The following is a 21,078-nucleotide window of genomic DNA, read 5'->3' on the forward strand; positions in this document are numbered from 1 at the left end:
GACTAGCCTTCAGAAGATTTTAAAAAAGTAGGCCTACATGTCTGGGAATTTCTTGACACCCCGCCTCTTTCATGAATAAGTAATTTGAGGTCCCATTCATTGGCTGTTTCTGTCATCCGGCTCCGAGTTTTTCCTCAGCAGGCGGCCCGCTTCAGCACCCCTAATGAAGAGGGAGGCCGTCAGAGGCATTTGTTCCCTTCCACTTTTTTTGTTGAAACATTTTCCTGCAATCTGTGCGTAAGTGGGTGTGTCAAATGTAGTGTAGGATAGTGCTTGGGTAGCCTACGCACTCTGAAAATAGGAAAAGTTCATCATGAGTTTAGTCTGAAATCTACCGCGTACTACCAGGATGGCTGTCTGGACACGAGCGGACAAAAATGGTCAATTAGATCTTTTGCTCCGGGACCGCTGGATTCGGGTAGCGGCCGAATTGACCCGCGAGACTTTCACATTAGCGGCCGAAACAGAGATAAGCGGACACGGGAACAACTTGGATTACACCAATTCAGCGGGCCTGCGGAATGGAACGTCTAACGGAAACGACCCGGGTTTAGCGTCGGGAAATTCGAACCGTGGTCAAATCTCAAACCAAGAACTACATCCGAACCATGGTGCGCTAGGACGAAGCGGTAGCCCAGCGCGCGGGGGCATCAACCGGGGTCACTACGACGGTTTTAATAGCCCCAGCCCTGGCAAGTATAATCGTGATAACGGTACGAACTCTGATTTTGGCAGCCCGGGGTCCAGTTACGGTAGTCCTGGATCTAGCTTCAGTTCCAGGCATGGCGAAACTTCCATCAATTTAGAATCCGGCGCATCAGAAGCTGTGCGTAAAGTTAGAGTTGTAAAACAAGAGTCTGGCGGGTTGGGGATCAGTATCAAGGGGGGTCGGGAAAACCGAATGCCCATCCTCATATCCAAGATCTTCCCCGGACTTGCAGCTGATCAGAGTCGAGCTCTTCGGGTCGGCGACGCGATCCTGTCAGTCAATGGAAATGACCTCAGGGAGGCTACGCATGATCTAGCGGTGCAGGCTCTAAAAAAGGCCGGGAAAGAGGTTACGCTTGAGGGTAAGTTTCCAAACGCAATAGCGGGGATTTGAGAAGGCCAGTCAGTCTGACAACAGCCTTCAGTAGTAGACAAAACAATGTTCGATTTATAGCCAAATGCGACTTAATTCTGCCTTTTTCTTAGAAGATGCAGCCTAGGCCTAGGATGCAGCTGTGGGCAGAATATTGCATCAGGAAATAGACACATAAAAATACCTAAAATAAGATAATGAGCAGCCAGTTAGATGAACTGATTGATGACCAGGCTACTTTTTCATTTATTTTCAACGTAGCCAGAATTCAGGCCATGGTTTTAGGCTACAATGTTTACTTTCTAACACATTGCCAGACCACAGCGCATAGGCTACAATGTAACAAGTTCACACTTTACAACCATTGATGGGATTTTATAGGGGGCGGTGTCAACTGACTCAACGTAGCCTATCTTTAGGTCTATTGTAAACACGAAAGTATTGCACTGTGGTTACAAAATTAGCTATATTGTATTTGTGGCAGTGGATTGTTTTAGATAGGTCATTGTATGCTAAAGCGGTGAATCATCAAGTTTGTGTGCTCATATATTGATTTTAAGAGCACTTCAGTGTAAAGCCCAGGGTTTGGAAACAACTGGTCAAGGGCTGAAATGCACTGTGTGGTGGTTAATGGTTTGCAAATGAACTCAGCATGAATACGGAATAAGGTTGGATGTAGTTAGTGTGATGCAGTTTGTGTCATTTAGCAAGTCAAATGAGTTCTCACTATGACCCCAAAAATAAAGTTGTATTTTCTGCTTCTCGTCTGAAATAGGCCTAATAGTCCGAAATAAGTTTGTGTAATCTCTGTCTCTCCATTGCGGAAAACCTGTGATTTTGTTTAAGGAATGTGCCAGTTGCCTGTCACTGTTTGTTAGAATGACAGGGAGTGAGTTGTGGCGTTTGCAAATGGACCACAATTCCAATCTGTCTGCATTCTCCTCATCCTCCGAAGGTCAGAATGAGTTTTCAATTTCCAGACCAATATGTAATGTACACAGTACATAAACGCTAGACATTACAGCAATTAGTGACTTCACATTCCTCAACCAGGTTGTTCCCAAGGTCTGTGTAGAACTCTTACACAGGCCTGGATGTTGTGTTTCTAACTAATACGATATCTGCTTTATTTTGCCGTTCATAATAAACATGAGCTCACTGTAATGGACATTGACTAACGCCATTCAGTTAGTACATTGCCTCATGGCTGTCTTGTTTAGTTTGTCTTCTCGTTGGTGGATAGCGGAGGAGGCCATTGTCTGGTTAAAAGGAAGAATAAGAACACTACAAAGAGACAAAGACTGTATTCATAAAATGGGGACAGGCCCGATTAGAGACAGTTATTTTCTTTTGTTCACAAGCCAAAACTTACTGACCAATGACCATTGAACATTTCACTTGATTCTGCAATGCGTCATAAAAGCCACCACATATGAAGTATGTGATTAATATCAGTGGGAAAGCACATTTGCTCTCTAGTCTCTGTCTCATCGTTTTTTCAAGTTGTCTGTGTCTGTAAACAGAGATGGATATCCACATAAATATCTGACCATAACCTACCTAAGACATTTGTTTGTGTGATTCACTGCATGGACAGTGTAGCAGCATGTGTACTTTCTAGAATGTTTTTTTTTATCCACCTACTGGAAATATACAATGCTTCTGCCAACTGGCATGCCATCCTTTTGTGATCCAGGTCAGGGTGAAAAGAGGCGAGGAAGGGGATAGGTGTGTGTGTGTGTATGAATGGGAGCAGCAGAGGGAGCTTTTTTGAATGGGGGGCAGGTGTGTATATTTGAGGGGAGCAGAGGGAGTCTCTCCAGAGCCTTCTACAACCCCCCCCCCCATCTGGGGAGTCTGACACACTGTTCTCATTAAAGGCCTGGCAGCACACAGTCTGTGGCAGGGGGAGGGGGAGAGAAAAGAGGGTGAAGCTGGACAAACCACAGGGGGATTTTGGTCAAAAGAAAAACATTGGTAAGGGTCTGTGGTGTAACCGATCACTTAAAGCCATACCCGGGTGAAGGCTACAAGAAGAAGACAGAAAATGTATGCCTGATCAACCCATGGGGGATTGAACCTCAACTCCTTCAGCCAAATATAAGTTGGAGTCAGACAGATTCCCTTGGCTTTTCTCCGCTTCCTCCTCTCTGTCTCATTCCTCTGCATTGCTGTGGGCATAGAGGTATGGAGGGAGAGAGACGAACTAGCTCCAGCTATGTGTGATGGCACCTCTATGCACCTCTTCTCATCTCTCTCACTATTCTTTTCTTTTATTCTTTCATTCTTTCTTTCGTTCTTACACACACACACACACACACACACACACACACACACACACACACACACACACACACACACACACACACACACACACACACACTGTCCTCTGTGTACTGCCCTAATTAAAATCTGAACTGGAGCTGAGTGACAATGCTGACAGTTATAATGAGATCTTTAAACAGCACCAGAGAGGGACAGTGAGAGCAGCTTCTGGAACCAACTATCTGACTCAGAACTTTTCACAAAGTTTTAACTCCATGTTGGGTGTGGGACACACTTTCTCCTCGTTCAGTTCAACAGGCTACTCTGCCATAAAACACCAACTAGCCCAAACATCCTCCTTGTTCCACTGCAGTCTGCACTTACTCAAGCAGAGAGTGTTGGCAGATGGAGATGTAGTGTTAAATCTCCAATTCTCCAATATGTATCTTCCCTCTGAATGCGAGCCAGTGTCATAACGTCTTTGTCACCTATAGCTCAACGTATCATTGCTAAAGAATATCCATACAGATACCAGAGCTACAGTACAGTGGGGACGTAGGAATGCCACACACAGACAGAACCTGTATTTATATATACCATTATATTGATAACCACGTTGGAACACTGCAGTGGTGTTGTGACTGGAAGAAGTCTTGACTGAGCATAATTACGTTAACTTGATTCGGCATTTATTACTCCTCACTAAAACGTGTGGCGGTGTGTATTGGGCATATGCCACTATAGCAGTGAGTGTAATCTTTATTTTGCTTCATCAGGATTCGCAGTGTGACTGTAGCAGGCTCTGTCCATCTTGATTTCTTTCTGGGTTGGGTTTGGGTAGGGGTTTCCTCATGCTCTAGCTCATGTCTAGAGGTCCAGCCGCTTCGTGAAACACATACATACACACATACGGTACATATACACACCAAAAGACTTGCAGAAATATTCACTGACACGGTTAGTAAGAGCAGTGTAGTTATCTTGGAAATGGGTTCCAATCCTTGACCTCGTGCCTCACCACTACCTCCCTCTTTCCGTCAAATTACACACAAACACACACACACAGTGCACCCATATTCATACTATATGTTTGGGCCAATTACTTTCACAACCCTAGTCCTCTCCTACATGCAACAATGACCTCATCCTTTCAGCTCCTCACATCGAGTTTCTCAGTCAGAGCAGAGCGACTCAGAGGACTAACATACACCAGTAAAGAAGAGAGAGAGAGAGAGAGGAGAAGTGGAATAGGCCGCAGGACCAAATTTGGAAAGTGAATTCATGATTTCAGTCAAAGCCATTCTTCTCCAAGCAGCCGACCTGCCAAGCACACAACTACTCTTCCAACTCTCCTACTCAGAACAACTCCACAAGAGACTAATACATCCTTATAAGACATGTACTACTCTTTAATTGAGCGTTGCAACTTTTCAACCACAGTCTGAAACATGATCACTCGTGTGTTGCGTTTAGACACACTTTTGTACAACTTGAGGTCTATGCATAATTAATCACTAATGTTCTTTATTTTGTGTCTTTCTGCGTTTCTGTAGTTAAATATATCAGAGAGGTTTCCCCACTGTTTAAGAAGCCCTCCTTGGTGGCAGACCTGCCGTGGGATGGGGTGCGTCCTCAGTCCCCCAACTTCAGTGGCAGTGAGGACTCTGGGTCCCCCAAACACAGTGGGGCCAAGGACAGGAAGGTCATCCTCCTCAAAATGTGCTTTATCAGCAGGAACTTGACCATGCCTGACCTGGAGAACAGGTAAGACCTGCATTGTGTGCGTGCAATTGAAATGTGGCATAAGAGGGAAAATAGGAAACATAATGAGAATGTTGGTTTGGTATGTTTTAGTAAGATAATGATGAGGACTGTTGACTCCCAAAGGCTCTTGGAGCTGCACTCCCCTGATGGCCAGCACACGGTAGTGATGCGCTGTAAGGATGGCCCCAGCGCCCACTCCTGGTTCACAGCCATCCACACCAACATTGCTGCCCTGCTGCCCCAGACTCTGGCCCACATCAACTCCTATCTGGGCTCCAGCACCACTGGGTCACACCCCCAACTCAAACACATCAGCTGGCTGGCAGAACAGGTACTGCACTCATATAGGCCTTTAGAATAAATTACACAAACACACTAAATATTGAGCAAAATAATCAAATTGAAGTACCGTATGCTGCTGTCAAATACACTTGTGTACAGATTCACTCATACAGCATTGTGTAATGTTGTTCAGCCTTGTATAATAGTGCATGTGTACTGTGAAAGTTTTATAAATGGGTCACTGTGTTTGTTCTGAACTTTCCGTTGTGATATTCTGTAGTCTTTTAAATGTGCTGTCTTATATGTTGTCCGAATCAGAATTGATTTAAAGTGCAGTTTACATGTGTCACAAGTCACAGCACACGTTACACATAATTAAAAAGAACACTAGAGACAACACAATTGAAGAAAGGTCAACAATGGGGGGGGAAAGAGAAACAGCTGAACAAAATGAATATAGCAAATAGTCCACAGGGCATAGCAGCATGGGAGCAATAGCCCACAGAGCATAGCAGCATGGGAGCAATAACCCACAGAGCATAGCAGCATGGGAGCAATAGCCCACAGAGCATAGCAGCATGGGAGCAATAGCCCACAGAGCATAGCAGCATGGGAGCAATAGCCCACAGAGCATAGCAGCATGGGAGCAATAGCCAACAGAGCATAGCAGCATGGGAGCAATAGCCCACAGAGCATAGCAGCATGGGAGCAATAGCCCACAGAGCATAGCAGCATGGGAGCAATAGCCCACAGAGCATAGCAGCATGGGAGCAATAGCCCACAGAGCATAGCAGCATGGGAGCAATAGCCCACAGAGCATAGCAGCATGGGAGCAATAGCCCACAGAGCATAGCAGTATGGGAGCAATAGCCCACAGAGCATAGCAGCATGGGAGCAATAGCCCACAGAGCATAGCAGCATGGGAGCAATAGCCCACAGAGCATAGCAGCATGGGAGCAATGGCCCACAGAGCATAGCAGCATGGGAGCAATAGCCCACAGAGCATAGCAGCATGGGAGCAATAGCCCACAGAGCATAGCAGCATGGGAGCAATAGCCCACAGAGCATAGCAGCATGGGAGCAATAGCCCACAGAGCATAGCAGCATGGGAGCAATAGCCCACAGAGCATAGCAGCATGGGAGCAATAGCCCACAGAGCATAGCAGCATGGGAGCAATAGCCCACAGAGCATAGCAGCATGGGAGCAATAGCCCACAGAGCATAGCAGCATGGGAGCAATAGCCCACAGAGCATAGCAGCATGGGAGCAATAGCCAACAGAGCATAGCAGCATGGGAGCAATAGCCCACAGAGCATAGCAGCATGGGAGCAATAGCCCACAGAGCATAGCAGCATGGGAGCAATAGCCCACAGAGCATAGCAGCATGGGAGCAATAGCCCACAGAGCATGGGAGCAATAACCCACAGAGCATAGCAGCATGGGAGCAATAGCCCACAGAGCATAGCAGCATGGGAGCAATAGCCAACAGAGCATAGCAGCATGGGAGCAATAGCCCACAGAGCATAGCAGCATGGGAGCAATAGCCCACAGAGCATAGCAGCATGGGAGCAATAGCCCACAGAGCATAGCAGCATGGGAGCAATAGCCCACAGAGCATAGCAGCATGGGAGCAATAGTCCACAGGGCATAGCTGCATGGGAGCAATAGCCCACAGAGCATAGCAGCATGGGAGCAATAGCCCACAGAGCATAGCGGCATGGGAGCAATAGCCCACAGAGCATAGCTGCATGGGAGCAATAGCCCACAGAGCATAGCAGCATGGGAGCAATAGCCCACAGAGCATAGCTGCATGGGAGCAATAGCTCACAGAGCATAGCAGCATGGGAGCAATAGCTCACAGAGCATGGGAGCAATAGCCCATAGAGTCTTATATGTTGTCCGAATCAGAATTGATTTAAAGTGCAGTTTACATGTGTCACAAGTCACAGCACACGTTACACATAATTAAAAAGAACACTAGAGACAACACAATTGAAGAAAGGTCAACAATGGGGGGGAAAGAGAAACAGCTGAACAAAATGAATATAGCAAATAGTCCACAGAGCATAGCAGCATGGGAGCAATAGCCCACAGAGCATAGCTGCATGGGAGCAATAGCCCACAGGGCATAGCAGCATGGGAGCAATAGCCCACAGAGCATAGCAGCATGGGAGCAATATCCCACAGAGCATAGCAACATGGGAGCAATAATCCACAGAGCATTGCAGCATGGGAGCAATAATCCACAGAGCATTGCAGCATAGGAGCAATAATCCACAGAGCATAGGAGCAATAATCCACAGAGCATAGGAGCAATAATCCACAGAGCATGGGAGAAATAGTCCACAGGGCATAGCGGCATGGGATAAATAGTCCACAGGGCATAGCAGCATGGGAGCAATGGTCCACAGGGCATAGCTGCGTGGGAGCAATGGTCCACAGGGCATAGCTGCGTGGGAGCAATGGTCCACAGGGCATAGCTGCGTGGGAGCAATGGTCCACAGGGCATAGCTGCGTGGGAGCAACAGTCCACAGGGCATAGCTGCATGGGAGCAATGGTCCACAGGGCATAGCTGCATGGGAGCAGTAGTCCACAGGGCATAGCTGCATGGGAGCAATAGTCCACAGGGCATAGCTGCATGGGAGCAATAGTCCACAGGGCATAGCTGCATGGGAGCAATAGTCCACAGGGCATAGCTGCATGGGGGCAATGGTCCACAGGGCATAGCTGCATGGGAGCAATGGTCCCACAGGGCATAGCTGCATGGGAGCAATAGTCCACAGGGCATAGCTGCATGGGAGCAATAGTCCACAGGGCATAGCTGCATGGGAGCAATAGTCCACAGGGCATAGCTGCATGGGAGCAATAGTCCACAGGGCATAGCTGCATGGGAGCAATAGTCCACAGGGCATAGCTGCATGGGAGCAATGGTCCACAAAGTGGGTAGCGGTGTAGTGTCAGTACACCATGTTAAATGTATAGATACTGTCTGTGTGTGTTTTTTGTTGGCCATGTTGGGGGTTGACAGGAAGCACTTTGAGACAGAACCAAAGGAAGGTGCCGTTGCGTTAACTTTCCTCTGGGCCCACCTAGCATGACACCCACACAACTACACAATCAGACGTGGAAATTCTCATCAGCACTTTGCACTTTGACACACTTCTCTCATGCTGTCTCTCTTTCTTTATGGTGTAGGTCCAGCTGGATGGTGGGCGGCACCAGTTCCGACCAATCGTCATGGCACTGACAGAGAAAGATATCCTGCTGTTTGAATCAGTGCCATGGAACCGCGAAGCCTGGTCCACACCCATGCTCACACACCCACTACTTGCCACAAGGTAGGACAACAAGTTTGCCAGCCAGAATTAGAATGTAGGTTGTATTTCTCTTTGTCTGTCTGTCTCTATCTCTTTCTCTCTCTCTCTGCCATTTTCACTCTGCGATGTGTTGGCATTTTGTTATCATAACTTGAATCACTGTAAGCTCTTTAAAAATCACTTGTGGGAGGAGCAAACAGTGAGTTGATATAACCTTGTGGTTTGTTCCTGTTTCTCTGTAGACTGGTGCACTCTGGCAGTGCCCGCAGTTCCCCGGCACAGGGGGCAGACCTGGTGTTTGCCACTCGGACGGGTACAGGGCGGGGCATCGAGTCCCATGTGTTCCGGGTGGAGACACACTGGGACCTGTCCTCGTGGACCCGGGCCTTGGTGCAGGGGGCGCATGCTGCCGCAGAACTCATTAAGGAGGTCTCCATTGGTGAGTGTGTGTGTCTGTCTGTATGTCTAATGTTGGTTTGTCTAACTATCTGCATATATTATTGAGTGAGGCTTTGAAATCACATGATTCACTTCTCACAGTGATACAGGAAGTGGTGACTGAAAAAAGTGAATGTACCAAAAACACCAGTGGGGGAAAAAAGTTGTAAAGGAAGAAGCATAGTCAGTTGGGGGAATGTTTCCACTCAATAGAGAACAATAGTTGGCTGCTAGTATGTGCTGGAAATGTTCAGTCTTTTCCTTCCCTATTCCACTGCAACACAAACATGTTCATAAACTCTTTCACACAGGCACATACTGTTCCAATTACACACACCCACACACACACACGTTTACTTTGTGCAGTACTGTTCTCACACTTCCCTCCCTCTGTACCTCAGGTTGCATGCTGAACAGGCAGGACGTTCGCCTCATACTGCACTATGAGAAGGGCTTCACTGTGACCCGGGAGCCAGGAGAGACTGCAGGGGGTGCTGTGCTCTTCAGATACCCCTTCGAGAAGCTCAAGATGTCTGCAGATGACGGGATCCGCAACCTCTATCTGGACTTTGGGGGTCCAGAGGGTGAAATGGTAAACTACATCACTGTTAGAGTGTAATGGTCTAAAAGTCCATTGACTGTATTGATTAATGTACTGTTTGTATTTTTTATCTTGTCTCTTTCTTTCAGGTGTTTGACCTGCACTCTGGCCCCAAGCCCATGGTGTTTGTTCTTCATTCCTTCCTGTCTGCCAAACTGACTCGTCTGGGCCTGCTGACGTGAAATGGGAAGAGGCTGAAGTCAGGAACATATCCATAAATATTCTTATTTTTACTATGTATCATTCAACACAGCCTTCCAATGTACTTTTGGCAATTTTTTATGTATGTACTCTGTTCTTGTCAGGCAAATGAGTGATTTTGTGATGAACACGAGTACACGAGTACGAGTTTGTTCATATGAGCATGTGTCAATTGGGTTTCCAAGTTGATGACTGCGTGTGAGTGGCCTAGAGCATACTGCCAGAATGAATGGGTTTATACTTTTGCATTTCTGTTGGCTTTATAGAGTGCCTGTTACCCAAAAACTGATTATCTAGCACATTATCCAAAATGACTGTTATAATCAGTATTGCCAACTGTGCCTTGTTACATGTAGTCATAAATGCTATTTTTAGTGTGTGTAAAAGTATTTTTTATTTTCAAAAGGTAATAGGTTTTAAAGCAAAGTAAGCTTTCAACAACATGCACAGCAATAGTATTATTCTTATACTGTTAACATGCTATTTCCAGACAAACACAGTTAATTATTTTGTATGTATATCCTATGTTTAGCATGACTTGACTATGAAAATGTGATGCTGTTTTTGAGCATTAGCAAAAGCATGGCATAGCGCCAGTGACCCCTGTCACCTGCCTCAAAGTCAACCTGCCCTCCAGTAGGCTAGTCACACTGCCAAACCATTGTCCTATGCTGCCTGAGAACACCACTTCCCTTTATCATTCCCTTCTGCATTAGCCCTAAGCCAATGCTTTCTATTAAAGCTCATGAGGTCATACCTAAGCTTCTCTGCCTTTTTCTGACCTCATATTTTTCTGTGATTCCTGAGGAAGTGTTGCATACACACCATGTAAACATAATATTTACTGTCAATAGGCATCCACAGTAAAGTCACTGAGCTACAAGCTGTCTGCTAAGTGTTCTGGGGAATGTTTCCATCCAGTACATGATTAAAATAAGCGAAATATATACCTATAAAGAACGTTCAAAGATGTTCATTCAGCACTATGATATCTGAGAAAACACCATTTCAGCTGTAATATGGTACCTCATCATGTCCATTTAGTGAAAGAAAGCTTTGGATGTGTTTACTAGCACAAATGGGATGCTATTCTTTTATTTTGTTTTATCCCTGTATAAGCTTATCATCTTGCTGTATGTGACCTCTTGAGTCCTACATATGTCAAAGCTCTTTTTCAGACCCTGCTCTACCACGTGATCACCCTAACAGCTTGTCTCAGTATGTAAGCGGATACTGTAAGTGGGGCCTAGTGGATGCTGCCAATTGTATGACTGAACTCTATCCCAATTCAGTCTCTGTAGGCCTACTTCTAATAATGGACATTTTTATCAATACCTGAACTGTTCAATTTCTAGCTTGATCGCCACCTTAATTTACCCATGAATGTATCTTAATTAGCATTTCACATTGTCAAACTGTCATATCTTTCTCTTTTGGTTGTTAGTTTTGAGCTATATACTGTTATTGCAAAGAAAAGCTTATTTTTGAGAAAGGGTTTTTAACCAAAGTTACATGTGGCAGCTTGCGTTCCACACAATCATTTAGCAGAGAAAGCACAGGAGAAACCCTGCTGCTGCAAACCTGTTATATGCAAAGTATTTTAGACTTCCAAGCCTGTATTAAGATGTAATGTAATAATCTAAAATGTAAATATCTATAAGAATTAAACATGTTAATGTCCAACTGTAACAAATGGATTTGATGTCTGTCATTGCAATGGAAAGAAAGCTGGTTCAGAACAGCATAATAAAAAAAATGGATTTCGCAATAACGTGCCACTCCTCTTTAAAAAAAAGAATAATAATCTGACTCAGTGATCATCCTGTCCGCTAGGCGTCAGTACTTCTGTTTTTCTTCTCTTTCAAGAGTGACGCAGACGCTGCATGAACGTCTGTAGTTACCACTAGCTACGGTTGTTGCTGTTGCCTGGGCAGTGGCTGTCAAATATAGGCTAGCGAAGCTACCTTTGTCATGATTTTGTAGCAACCCCTCTCCTGAAAATATAGCAACCACATTTTGAAAGATACCTTGAATTAGCATCAGAGACGCTGGGCGAAGAGAAAAAGAGTGAGATGAAATGACAACGTCAACATTACAGGTAGCAAAACATTAGCTAGTTAACGTTCGCTACGTTACTTGCTAACTTGTGTCAACAAAATCTAGCTAACGTTATCACCATTAGTTTACTAGCTACACTATTATACATTCTGCTTAATAGTTACCAGTTAACTTGTTATTGAACTGAATAATGTAGCTACAACAATAACACCACATTTTCCACTGTTGGTAGTTTGACCATTGGCACGAATAACTATTACGAGGAATGTCTTGCAAACAAATAGTTTGCTTGTCAAGTCTAGTGAGTACTAGTAGTTATTAGTCTGTAAATGTCATATAATCTGTTACAGTTTATGGATTCCAACCTTAAAGGTAAATCTACAGTTTATTTGTTTGGTTTGACCCATGGTCTGAACCTGGACTCCCCTGTTTCATTTATATGGTTCATCCCTTCCTCTCTTCCCTCACACAGAAAGCGATAGATCTTGTGACCAAAGCCACAGAGGAGGACAAGAACAAGAACTATGAGGAAGCCTTGCGCCTTTACCAGCATGCAGTGGAGTACTTCCTGCATGCTATCAAGTGTGAGTGTGAAATGTAATATTTTTCTGTCCACAGTCCAATTTGTTTAAGTATTCAGAGTAGAAATTAGGTTGTTGTTTTTGAAGGCAAAAAGTAATGTGTTTTGATCTCTTCTTCCAGATGAGGCACACAGTGACAAGGCAAAGGAGAGCATACGTGGGAAGTGTATGCAGTACCTAGACCGGGCCGAGAAACTCAAAGATTTCTTGAAAAACAAAGAAAAAACAGGGAAGAAGCCTGTCAAGGAAGCACAGAGTAATGATAAGTATGTTGTCACACATCTGTTCACACAGACACTGTCCTACATTAACACAAGCATACCTAGGAAATAACAATTTGCCAAACAGACAATATGAAGGAAAAAGGAAACCGCACACTGCTCTTGATAGTATCACTGATCTGAAATAAGATTACGCATCGGCCTGACGGCCTTCGTCAGAGCTTTTGTGAGTTTTTTAAAATTAGCACCCTTATGTAGACATAGACCCACCCACATCCGTTCCACACATCGAATGGGGTTGAGTCGAGAGAAATCAAATAAGTGCCACATAGTCACCGGCACCAAATAGTTTTTCACATTACACATTCCTTTTAGGAGTGACAGTGACAGCGAGGGTGAAAACCCAGAGAGAAAGAAACTGCAGGAGCAACTGATGGGTGAGTGTGTGTTTGTCTCCTCTTTCACACACCAGCTGTCTAAACTGTGTCTGATGTTCATGAGGGAAATTAACTTTGATGCTAAACTGATCCATGTCATGGTACAGGTGCCATTGTGATGGAAAAGCCCAATGTCCGGTGGAACGATGTAGCTGGGCTAGAGGGAGCTAAGGAGGCCCTGAAGGAAGCTGTAATCCTGCCCATTAAATTCCCTCACCTCTTCACAGGTTAGACTGCCTTTTACCCCTCACATATATACTCTCTTTCTCACCATCTTCTGCATGGACATGTCACCATAATGATAATACTGTATGTGTATTCTGTCTATTTGTTCATTATGCTTGAATGTATCTCTGGTTGCAGGCAAACGCACTCCATGGAGAGGGATTCTTCTCTTTGGACCCCCTGGGACGGGAAAGTCTTACCTGGCCAAAGCAGTAGCCACAGAAGCCAACAACTCCACCTTCTTTTCTGTGTCATCATCAGACCTCATGTCCAAGTGGCTTGGAGAGAGTGAGAAGTGAGACATAATTTCTTATTTGTAATTCTACTGTTTATGTAAATCCCCCAAAATCTCACTGATACTCATGTGCCAAATCTAATTTTATTTCTCACATGCGCTGAAAACAACCTTACTGTGAAATGCTTACTTACAAGCCCTTAACCAACAATGCAGTTTTAAGAAAATATTTACTAAATAAACTAGAGTTAAAAAAACGCACTTCATATCAATAATCGGGCTATATACAGTGGCTACCTGTATCGAGTCAATGATTGAAGTAATTTGTACATGTAGGTCGGGGTAAAGTGACTATGCATAGATAAACAGCGAGTAGTAGCGGTGTCAAAACAAAGGGGGGGGGGGGGGGGGGGGGGTTAATGCAAATAGTCCGGGTGGCCATTTGAATAATTGTTAAGCAGTCTTATGGCTTGTGGGTAGAAGCTGTTAAGGAGCCTTTTGAACCTAGACTTGGAGCTCAAACGGTTGCAGAGAGAACAGTCTATGACTTGGGTGTTTGGAGTCTTGACAATTTTTTGGACCATCCTCTGACATGCCTAGTATATAGGTCCTGGATGGCTGGAAGCTTAGGCCCAGTGATGTACTGAGCTGTACGCAGTACCCTCTGTAGCGCCTTATGGTCAGATGCATAGCAGTTGCCATACCATGCAGTGATGCAACCGGTCAGGATGCTCTCAATTGTGCAGTTGTAAAACCTTTTGAGGATCTGGGGACCCATGCCAAATCTTTTCAGTCTCCTGAGGGGGAAAGGGCATTGTAGTGCCCTCTTCATGATTGTCTTGGTGTGTTTGGACCATGATAGTTTGTTGGTGATGTGGGCACCAAGGACCTTGAAACTCTCAAACTGCTCCACTACAGCCCTTTTTATGTGAATGGGGGCCTGTTTGGCCCTCCTTTTCCTGTAGTCCACGATCAACTCCTTTGTCATACTCACGTTGAGTGAGAGGTTGTTGTCCTGACACCACACTGCCAGGTCTCTGACATCCTCCCTATAGTCTGTGTCGTCGTTGATCAGGCCTACCACTGTTGTGTCGTCAGCAAACTTAATGATGGTGTTGGATTCATGCTTGGCCAACAGTACAGGAGGGGACTCGACACACACCCCTGATGGGACCTTGTATTGAGGATCAGCGTGGCAGATGTGTTGTTGCCTACCCTTACCACCTGGGGGCGGCCCGTCAGGAAGTCCAGGATCCAGATGCAGAGGGAGGTGTTTTGTCTCAGGGTCCTTAGCTTAGTGATGAGTTTTGTGGGCACTATGGTGTTGAACGCTGAGCTGTAGCCAATGCAGCTTTCTCACATAGGTGTTCCTTTTGTTCAGGTGGGAATGGGCAGTGTGGAGTGCGATTGAGATTGTGTCCTCTGTGGATCTGTTGGGGCGGTATGGGTCTAGGGTGGGTCTAGGGTTTCCGGGATGATGGTGTTGGTGTGAGCCATGACCAGCCTTTCAAAGCACTTCATGGCTACAGACGTGAGAGCTACGGAACGGTAGTCATTTAGGCAGGTTACTTTAGTGTTCTTGGGCACAGGGACTATGGTGGTCTGCTTGAAACATGTAGGTATTACAGACTCGGTCAGGGAGAGGTTGAAAATGTCAGTGAAGGTACTTGCCTGTTGGTCCGTGCATGCCTTGAGTACACGTCCTGGTAACCTGTCTGGCTCTGCGGCCTTGTGAATGTTGACCTGTTTAAAGCTCTTGCTCACATCGGCTATGGAGGGAATGATTACACACTCGTCCGGAACAGCTGGCGCTCTCATGCATGCTTCAGTGTTGCTTGCCTCAAAGCGAGCATAAGTATCCTGTTGAATGTTTGTGCTTCTCTTTCTCTCTCTATCCATCAGACTGGTGAAGAACCTGTTTGATCTTGCCCGCCAGCACAAGCCCTCCATCATCTTTATTGACGAGGTGGACTCGCTCTGTGGCTCCAGGAATGAGAATGAGAGTGAGGCAGCCCGGCGGATTAAGACCGAGTTCCTGGTACAGATGCAAGGTGAGAATTTAGTCTACAGTCTATACCCACTCCCCACTTTCTGCCAAGGCAGCTTTAAGACTTAAGTCCTCTTTGATGGGGTGTTTGTTGGATCTGAACTTAAAAGTCTACTGCATCAGTTGACTTGACCTTTCCGATTCAATGCTTAACATGTTCTATATAAGCAACAGGCTTACATAGTCTTCATTCCTACTCTCTGATGGCAGGTGTGGGCAACAACAACGATGGAATCCTCACCCTTGGGGCCACTAACATTCCCTGGGTTCTGGATGCTGCCATCCGTAGAAGGTCAGTGATCAATAAGGGGGCAGGTTGGGATGGGATATACAGTATGTTTGTTGTTTAACAGATTCACAAAAGTAATGATAAAGCCTGAGTATTTGTTTATACTGTCTGTACCTATTAATGTAGATTCCATTGAGTGGAAGACCAGTCCTGGAGTTTTCTTGAAATGTTTGTAGAACAGTAGATAAGCACCTAAAATGGGAAATGTTTTGTGTTGTATTGTTCAAGCAAAAATGATTTCCTAATGGATACAATAGTCATCGTCAAGCATTCTCATGAGAATTATGTCACTGTCAGGTTTGAGAAGCGTATCTACATCCCTCTCCCAGAGGAGCCCGCCAGGTCACAGATGTTCCGGCTGCACCTGGGCAACACACCCCACAGCCTGAGTGACGCAGACCTTCGTCAGCTCGCCAAAAAGACAGAAGGCTACTCCGGGGCTGACATCAGCGTCATTGTGCGAGATGCCCTCATGCAGCCTGTCAGGAAAGTGCAGTCAGCCACACACTTCAAAAAGGTAATTTATACCCATGATGTTCCCTCTAATTTTTTCCTTGCTGACCAAATTTCGGGTCTGAATTTGTGAAAATTCTGTGCAACTTCCAGCATGCATTTACTGTGAACACTGAGGCTGAACCTGCTTTAAGTTAGTTTTAACCGTGGCCAACTAGGCTACTGTGACTATGTGCTCATAATGTAGGTCTACCAGACTGGCTTACCATCAAAAACAATGGAGAAAATACATCCCATAACATTTTAACGTTTAAATACCTGTATTATAATTTATCCTACAGTAGCAGCAAATGTGTGGTATTCAATGTAGGCTTACATTCCATTGAAGAAGAAAAAAACATGCAGGGCTTGACATGAACCTGTTTATCCACTTGTTCTTTAGACAAGGTGAATGAAAATGTTGTTTTTGATACAAGAAACCACTTTACAAAATCAAATGCATTATTATTCCCATATCATTCTTAAAGAGAATCAGACCAATTATGATACCCTCTGTCTATTGGCTACCTAGCTTATTCAAGCCTGTCTCAAAATACAACACTGCCCCTAGCAAAAGATATGAACAAAATGTGCACACGTGGCTACAGGGAGCTCTTGCTTTGATCTCAAAACAAGCCCATTTACTCAAGACCACAGCTGGTAACACAGTCCTGTTCATAGTAAATAGCACGGATCCATATATATTGCAATGGTCTATTTGCATAAAGGCCTACTGCAGCTCTGATTGGCTATGCCCCACAGGTCTGTGTAGAGTATGGGCTGGGTCGTGTGTAATAGAATCCTACTCCGAAGTATTCTACCTACAACAAAACATCCTCCGTAGTTCGTTTTGTTTAAGTATGTTGCATTGAAAGTGGCTAATATTGAGTTGATTCGATCACAGTAAAAGAGAAAGGTTGATAGTGTTAAGAGGGGAAAACTCTAGAAAGTTGAGTGAAGTTCAATCTTGTGCTTCTCTCCATGGGCTGATATTTCTGCGTGGCAGTCCTGGTGAGCTGCGTGGCAGTCCTGGTGAGCTGCGTGGCAGTCCTGGGGAGCTGCGTGGCCACACGCAGATTAGATGAAACATTGCCCATGATATAGTCTCTCTATTGTAGTCGACTCTTGTACACTACACTAAAGGTGTTTCTCTTTCTCTGCTACAGTGCCTTGCGAAAGTATTCGGCCCCCTTGAACTTTGCGACCTTTTGCCACATTTCAGGCTTCAAACATAAAGATATAAAACTGTATTTTTTTGTGAAGAATCAACAACAAGTGGGACACAATCATGAAGTGGAACGACATTTATTGGATATTTCAAACTTTTTTAACAAATCAAAAATTGAAAAATTGGGCATGCAAAATTATTCAGCCCCCTTAAGTTAATACTTTGTAGCGCCACCTTTTGCTGCGATTACAGCTGTAAGTCGCTTGGGGTATGTCTCTATCAGTTTTGCACATCGAGAAACTGACATTTTTTCCCATTCCTCCTTGCAAAACAGCTCGAGCTCAGTGAGGTTGGATGGAGAGCATTTGTGAACAGCAGTTTTCAGTTCTTTCCACAGATTCTCGATTGGATTCAGGTCTGGACTTTGACTTGGCCACAGGTTTTCTTCCAGAATGGTCCTGTATTTGGCTCCATCCATCTTCCCATCAATTTTAACCATCTTCCCTGTCCCTGCTGAAGAAAAGCAGGCCCAAACCATGATGCTGCTTCCACCATGTTTGACAGTGGGGATGGTGTGTTCAGGGTGATGAGCTGTGTTGCTTTTACGCCAAACATAACATTTTGCATTGTTGCCAAAAAGTTCAATTTTGGTTTCATCTGACCAGAGCACCTTCTTCCACATGTTTGGTGTGTCTCCCAGGTGGCTTGTGGCAAACTTTAAATGACACTTTTTATGGATATCTTTAAGAAATGGCTTTCTTCTTGCCGCTCTTCCATAAAGGCCAGATTTGTGCAATATACGACTGATTGTTGTCCTATGGACAGAGTCTCCCACCTCAACTGTAGATCTCTGCAGTTCATCCAGAGTGATCATGGGCCTCTTGGCTGCATCTCTGATCAGTCTTCTCCTTGTATGAGCTGAAAGTTTAGAGGGACGGCCAGGTCTTGGTAGATTTGCAGTGGTCTGATACTCCTTCCATTTCAATATTATCGCTTGCACAGTGCTCCTTGGGATGTTTAAAGCTTGGGAAATCTTTTTGTATCCAAATCCGGCTTTAAACTTCTTCACAACAGTATCTCGGACCTGCCTGGTGTGTTCCTTGTTCTTCATGATGCTCTCTGCGCTTTTAACGGACCTCTGAGACTATCACAGTGCAGGTGCATTTATACGGAGACTTGATTACACACAGGTGGATTGTATTTATCATCATTAGTCATTTAGGTCAACATTGGATCATTCAGAGATCCTCACTGAACTTCTGGAGAGAGTTTGCTGCACTGAAAGTAAAGGGGCTGAATAATTTTGCACGCCCAATTTTTCAGTTTTTGATTTGTTAAAAAAGTTTTAAATATCCAATAAATGTCGTTCCACTTCACGATTGTGTCCCACTTGTTGTTGATTCTTCACAAAAAAATACAGTTTTATATCTTTATGTTTGGAGCCTGAAATGTGGCAAACGGTCGCAAAGTTCAAGGGGGCTGAATACTTTCGCAAGGCACTGTATTAAAGATATTTCAGAATTTGTTTGTTGTGGTACTCTTAGGTGCGAGGGCCATCCCGTGCCAACAGTCAATTGATGGTGGATGACCTTCTGACCCCGTGTTCGCCTGGGGACCCAGCTGCCATAGAATTAACCTGGATGGATGTGCCTAGCGACAAGCTGCTGGAACCCATTGTCTGCATGGTGAGAAACATCCACAACAGACACTCACATTTTGCTTACACATTCAGGCATTACACAATCATATTTGTACAAATACTGAACAATACTAATGCTTTGTCCCTCTGCCCTCCAGTCTGACATGCTGCGGTCACTGTCCACCACGCGTCCGACAGTCAACAGTGAAGACTTGTTCAAGGTCAGGAAGTTCACAGAGGACTTTGGACAGGAGGGCTAAGAGGTCCTGGTCAGCCAGGGGCTTCACTACTCCTTACCCTGTTTCTCCTCTCAAGCCCCATTCATACAACCTCCTGTCAAGTAGTAGCTACAGTACTACCACACTACAAACTTGGATTTGTTCGACTAACCTGCATTGGCAAGAATGATGGAGCATTTAACCTCATACCATTTCCCTCCGATCATACACTATTGCAGTCCTGAAGACTGAGACTATATATTTTTTTGCCATCCTGCACTTTAAGTTGTTAATCATTATGAAGGAAGGGTGAAAAGCTTTTGAACAATTGCATTTAACATAGCTCTTGTCTTGCATGTGTGTAAGTCATAGGCTGCGTTTTAAATAGGCAGCCCAATTCTGCTTTTTTTCCACTAATTGGTCTTTTGACTAATCGGATCAGCTCTGAAGATCGGATGTGAATGGTAAAAATACCGATTTGTGGAAAACAATATCAGAATTGGGCTGCCTGTTTCAACGCAGCCTTAATGTATGTCTTGTGTAGGAGCGCTCTGCTTTTAAATTAATTGAGTTGACTGACCATAGCTGCCCCCTCTCCCAGTCCCCACTAGAGCTGCCCCTATTTTACAGGCAGTGTTACTTACGATTATTTATTTTTATCTCTTCAAGATTTGTTGACTGTATGAGTGACTGAGGACACAGCTGATCATTGAGTGGGAGAGGTGTTTACATTTCAGTATTTCCCTGACATGTTATGTGACTGAAGATGGGGACAAGAGCCCTTTTCTATTTCTGGATTTGTGCATTGAAAATAATAGTTCCGTGACAGACATGATCATATTGTCAAGTATTGCTATGTCTGTATAGTTGGGGGTGTCGGTTCTGGTCCCAGAGGGGATCTCACTGCAGTTACACATATCCTTGATAACCTGACTTAGTAAATCCAGAATTCAAAAATAAAAGATGTTTGTCATTATTCCATTTCAACTTTACATTATCCATGTTATTACAGTTGAAGTCAGAAGTTTACAAACACTTTAGCCAAATACATTTAAACTCAGTTTTTCACAATTCCTGACATTTAATCCTAGTAAAAATTCCCTATTTTAGGTCAGTTAGGATCACCACTTTATTTTAATGTGAAATGTCAGAATAATAGTGATTTATTTCAGCTTTTGTTTCTTTCATCACATTCCTAGTGGGTTAGAGGTTTACATACACTCAATTAGTATTTGGTAGCATTGTCTTAATTGTTTAACTTGGGTCAAATGTTTCAGGTAGCCTTCCACAAGCTTCCCACAAATTTGGTGAATTTTGGCCCATTCCTCCTGACAGAGCTGGTGTAACTGAGTCAGGTTTGTAGGCCTCCTTGCTTGCACACGCTTTTTCAGTTCTGCCCACACATTTTCTATGGGACTGAGGTCAGGGCTTTGTGATGGCACTCCAATACCTTGACTTTGTTGTCCTTAAGCTATTTTGCCACAACTTTGGAAGTATGCTTGGGGTCATTGTCCATTT

The 21,078-nt window shown here is 44.6% G+C and overlaps 2 protein-coding genes across 2 annotated transcripts; both read left to right on the forward strand.

Moving 5' to 3' along the window:
• Nucleotides 1-98: 98 nt before the first annotated feature.
• On the forward strand, nucleotides 99-11,718 carry sntb2 (syntrophin, beta 2). The gene is made up of 7 exons (XM_021594966.3): nucleotides 99-1,070; nucleotides 4,900-5,110; nucleotides 5,234-5,441; nucleotides 8,589-8,731; nucleotides 8,953-9,149; nucleotides 9,550-9,740; nucleotides 9,839-11,718. Exons 1-7 carry the CDS (start codon nucleotides 350-352, stop codon nucleotides 9,929-9,931), a joined length of 1,764 nt encoding a protein of 587 aa, XP_021450641.2. The 5' UTR covers nucleotides 99-349; the 3' UTR covers nucleotides 9,932-11,718.
• A 70-nt stretch (nucleotides 11,719-11,788) lies between these two features.
• On the forward strand, nucleotides 11,789-20,522 carry vps4a (vacuolar protein sorting 4 homolog A). The gene is made up of 11 exons (XM_021595047.3): nucleotides 11,789-12,048; nucleotides 12,481-12,592; nucleotides 12,711-12,855; nucleotides 13,186-13,247; nucleotides 13,355-13,474; nucleotides 13,611-13,767; nucleotides 15,610-15,758; nucleotides 15,965-16,046; nucleotides 16,341-16,560; nucleotides 19,248-19,388; nucleotides 19,501-20,522. Exons 1-11 carry the CDS (start codon nucleotides 12,028-12,030, stop codon nucleotides 19,600-19,602), a joined length of 1,311 nt encoding a protein of 436 aa, XP_021450722.1. The 5' UTR covers nucleotides 11,789-12,027; the 3' UTR covers nucleotides 19,603-20,522.
• Nucleotides 20,523-21,078: the final 556 nt, after the last annotated feature.

Source organism: Oncorhynchus mykiss, chromosome 1, assembly GCF_057628025.1.
Source record: "Oncorhynchus mykiss isolate SJ-2025 chromosome 1, ASM5762802v1, whole genome shotgun sequence".
NCBI lineage: Eukaryota > Metazoa > Chordata > Actinopteri > Salmoniformes > Salmonidae > Oncorhynchus > Oncorhynchus mykiss.

Excerpts from the sequence above, each read along its gene's own strand:
- vps4a (XM_021595047.3), top strand. The coding sequence starts at position 12,028 with ATGACAACGTCAACATTACAG. Across the intron at positions 12,049-12,480 it reads TGACAACGTCAACATTACAG|AAAGCGATAGATCTTGTGAC; the intron begins GTAGCAAAACAT and ends TCCCTCACACAG. Across the intron at positions 16,561-19,247 it reads CAGCCACACACTTCAAAAAG|GTGCGAGGGCCATCCCGTGC; the intron begins GTAATTTATACC and ends TGGTACTCTTAG.
- sntb2 (XM_021594966.3), top strand. The coding sequence starts at position 350 with ATGGCTGTCTGGACACGAGCGGACAAAAATGGTCAATTAGATCTTTTG. Across the intron at positions 5,111-5,233 it reads ATGCCTGACCTGGAGAACAG|GCTCTTGGAGCTGCACTCCC; the intron begins GTAAGACCTGCA and ends TGACTCCCAAAG. Across the intron at positions 8,732-8,952 it reads CACCCACTACTTGCCACAAG|ACTGGTGCACTCTGGCAGTG; the intron begins GTAGGACAACAA and ends GTTTCTCTGTAG.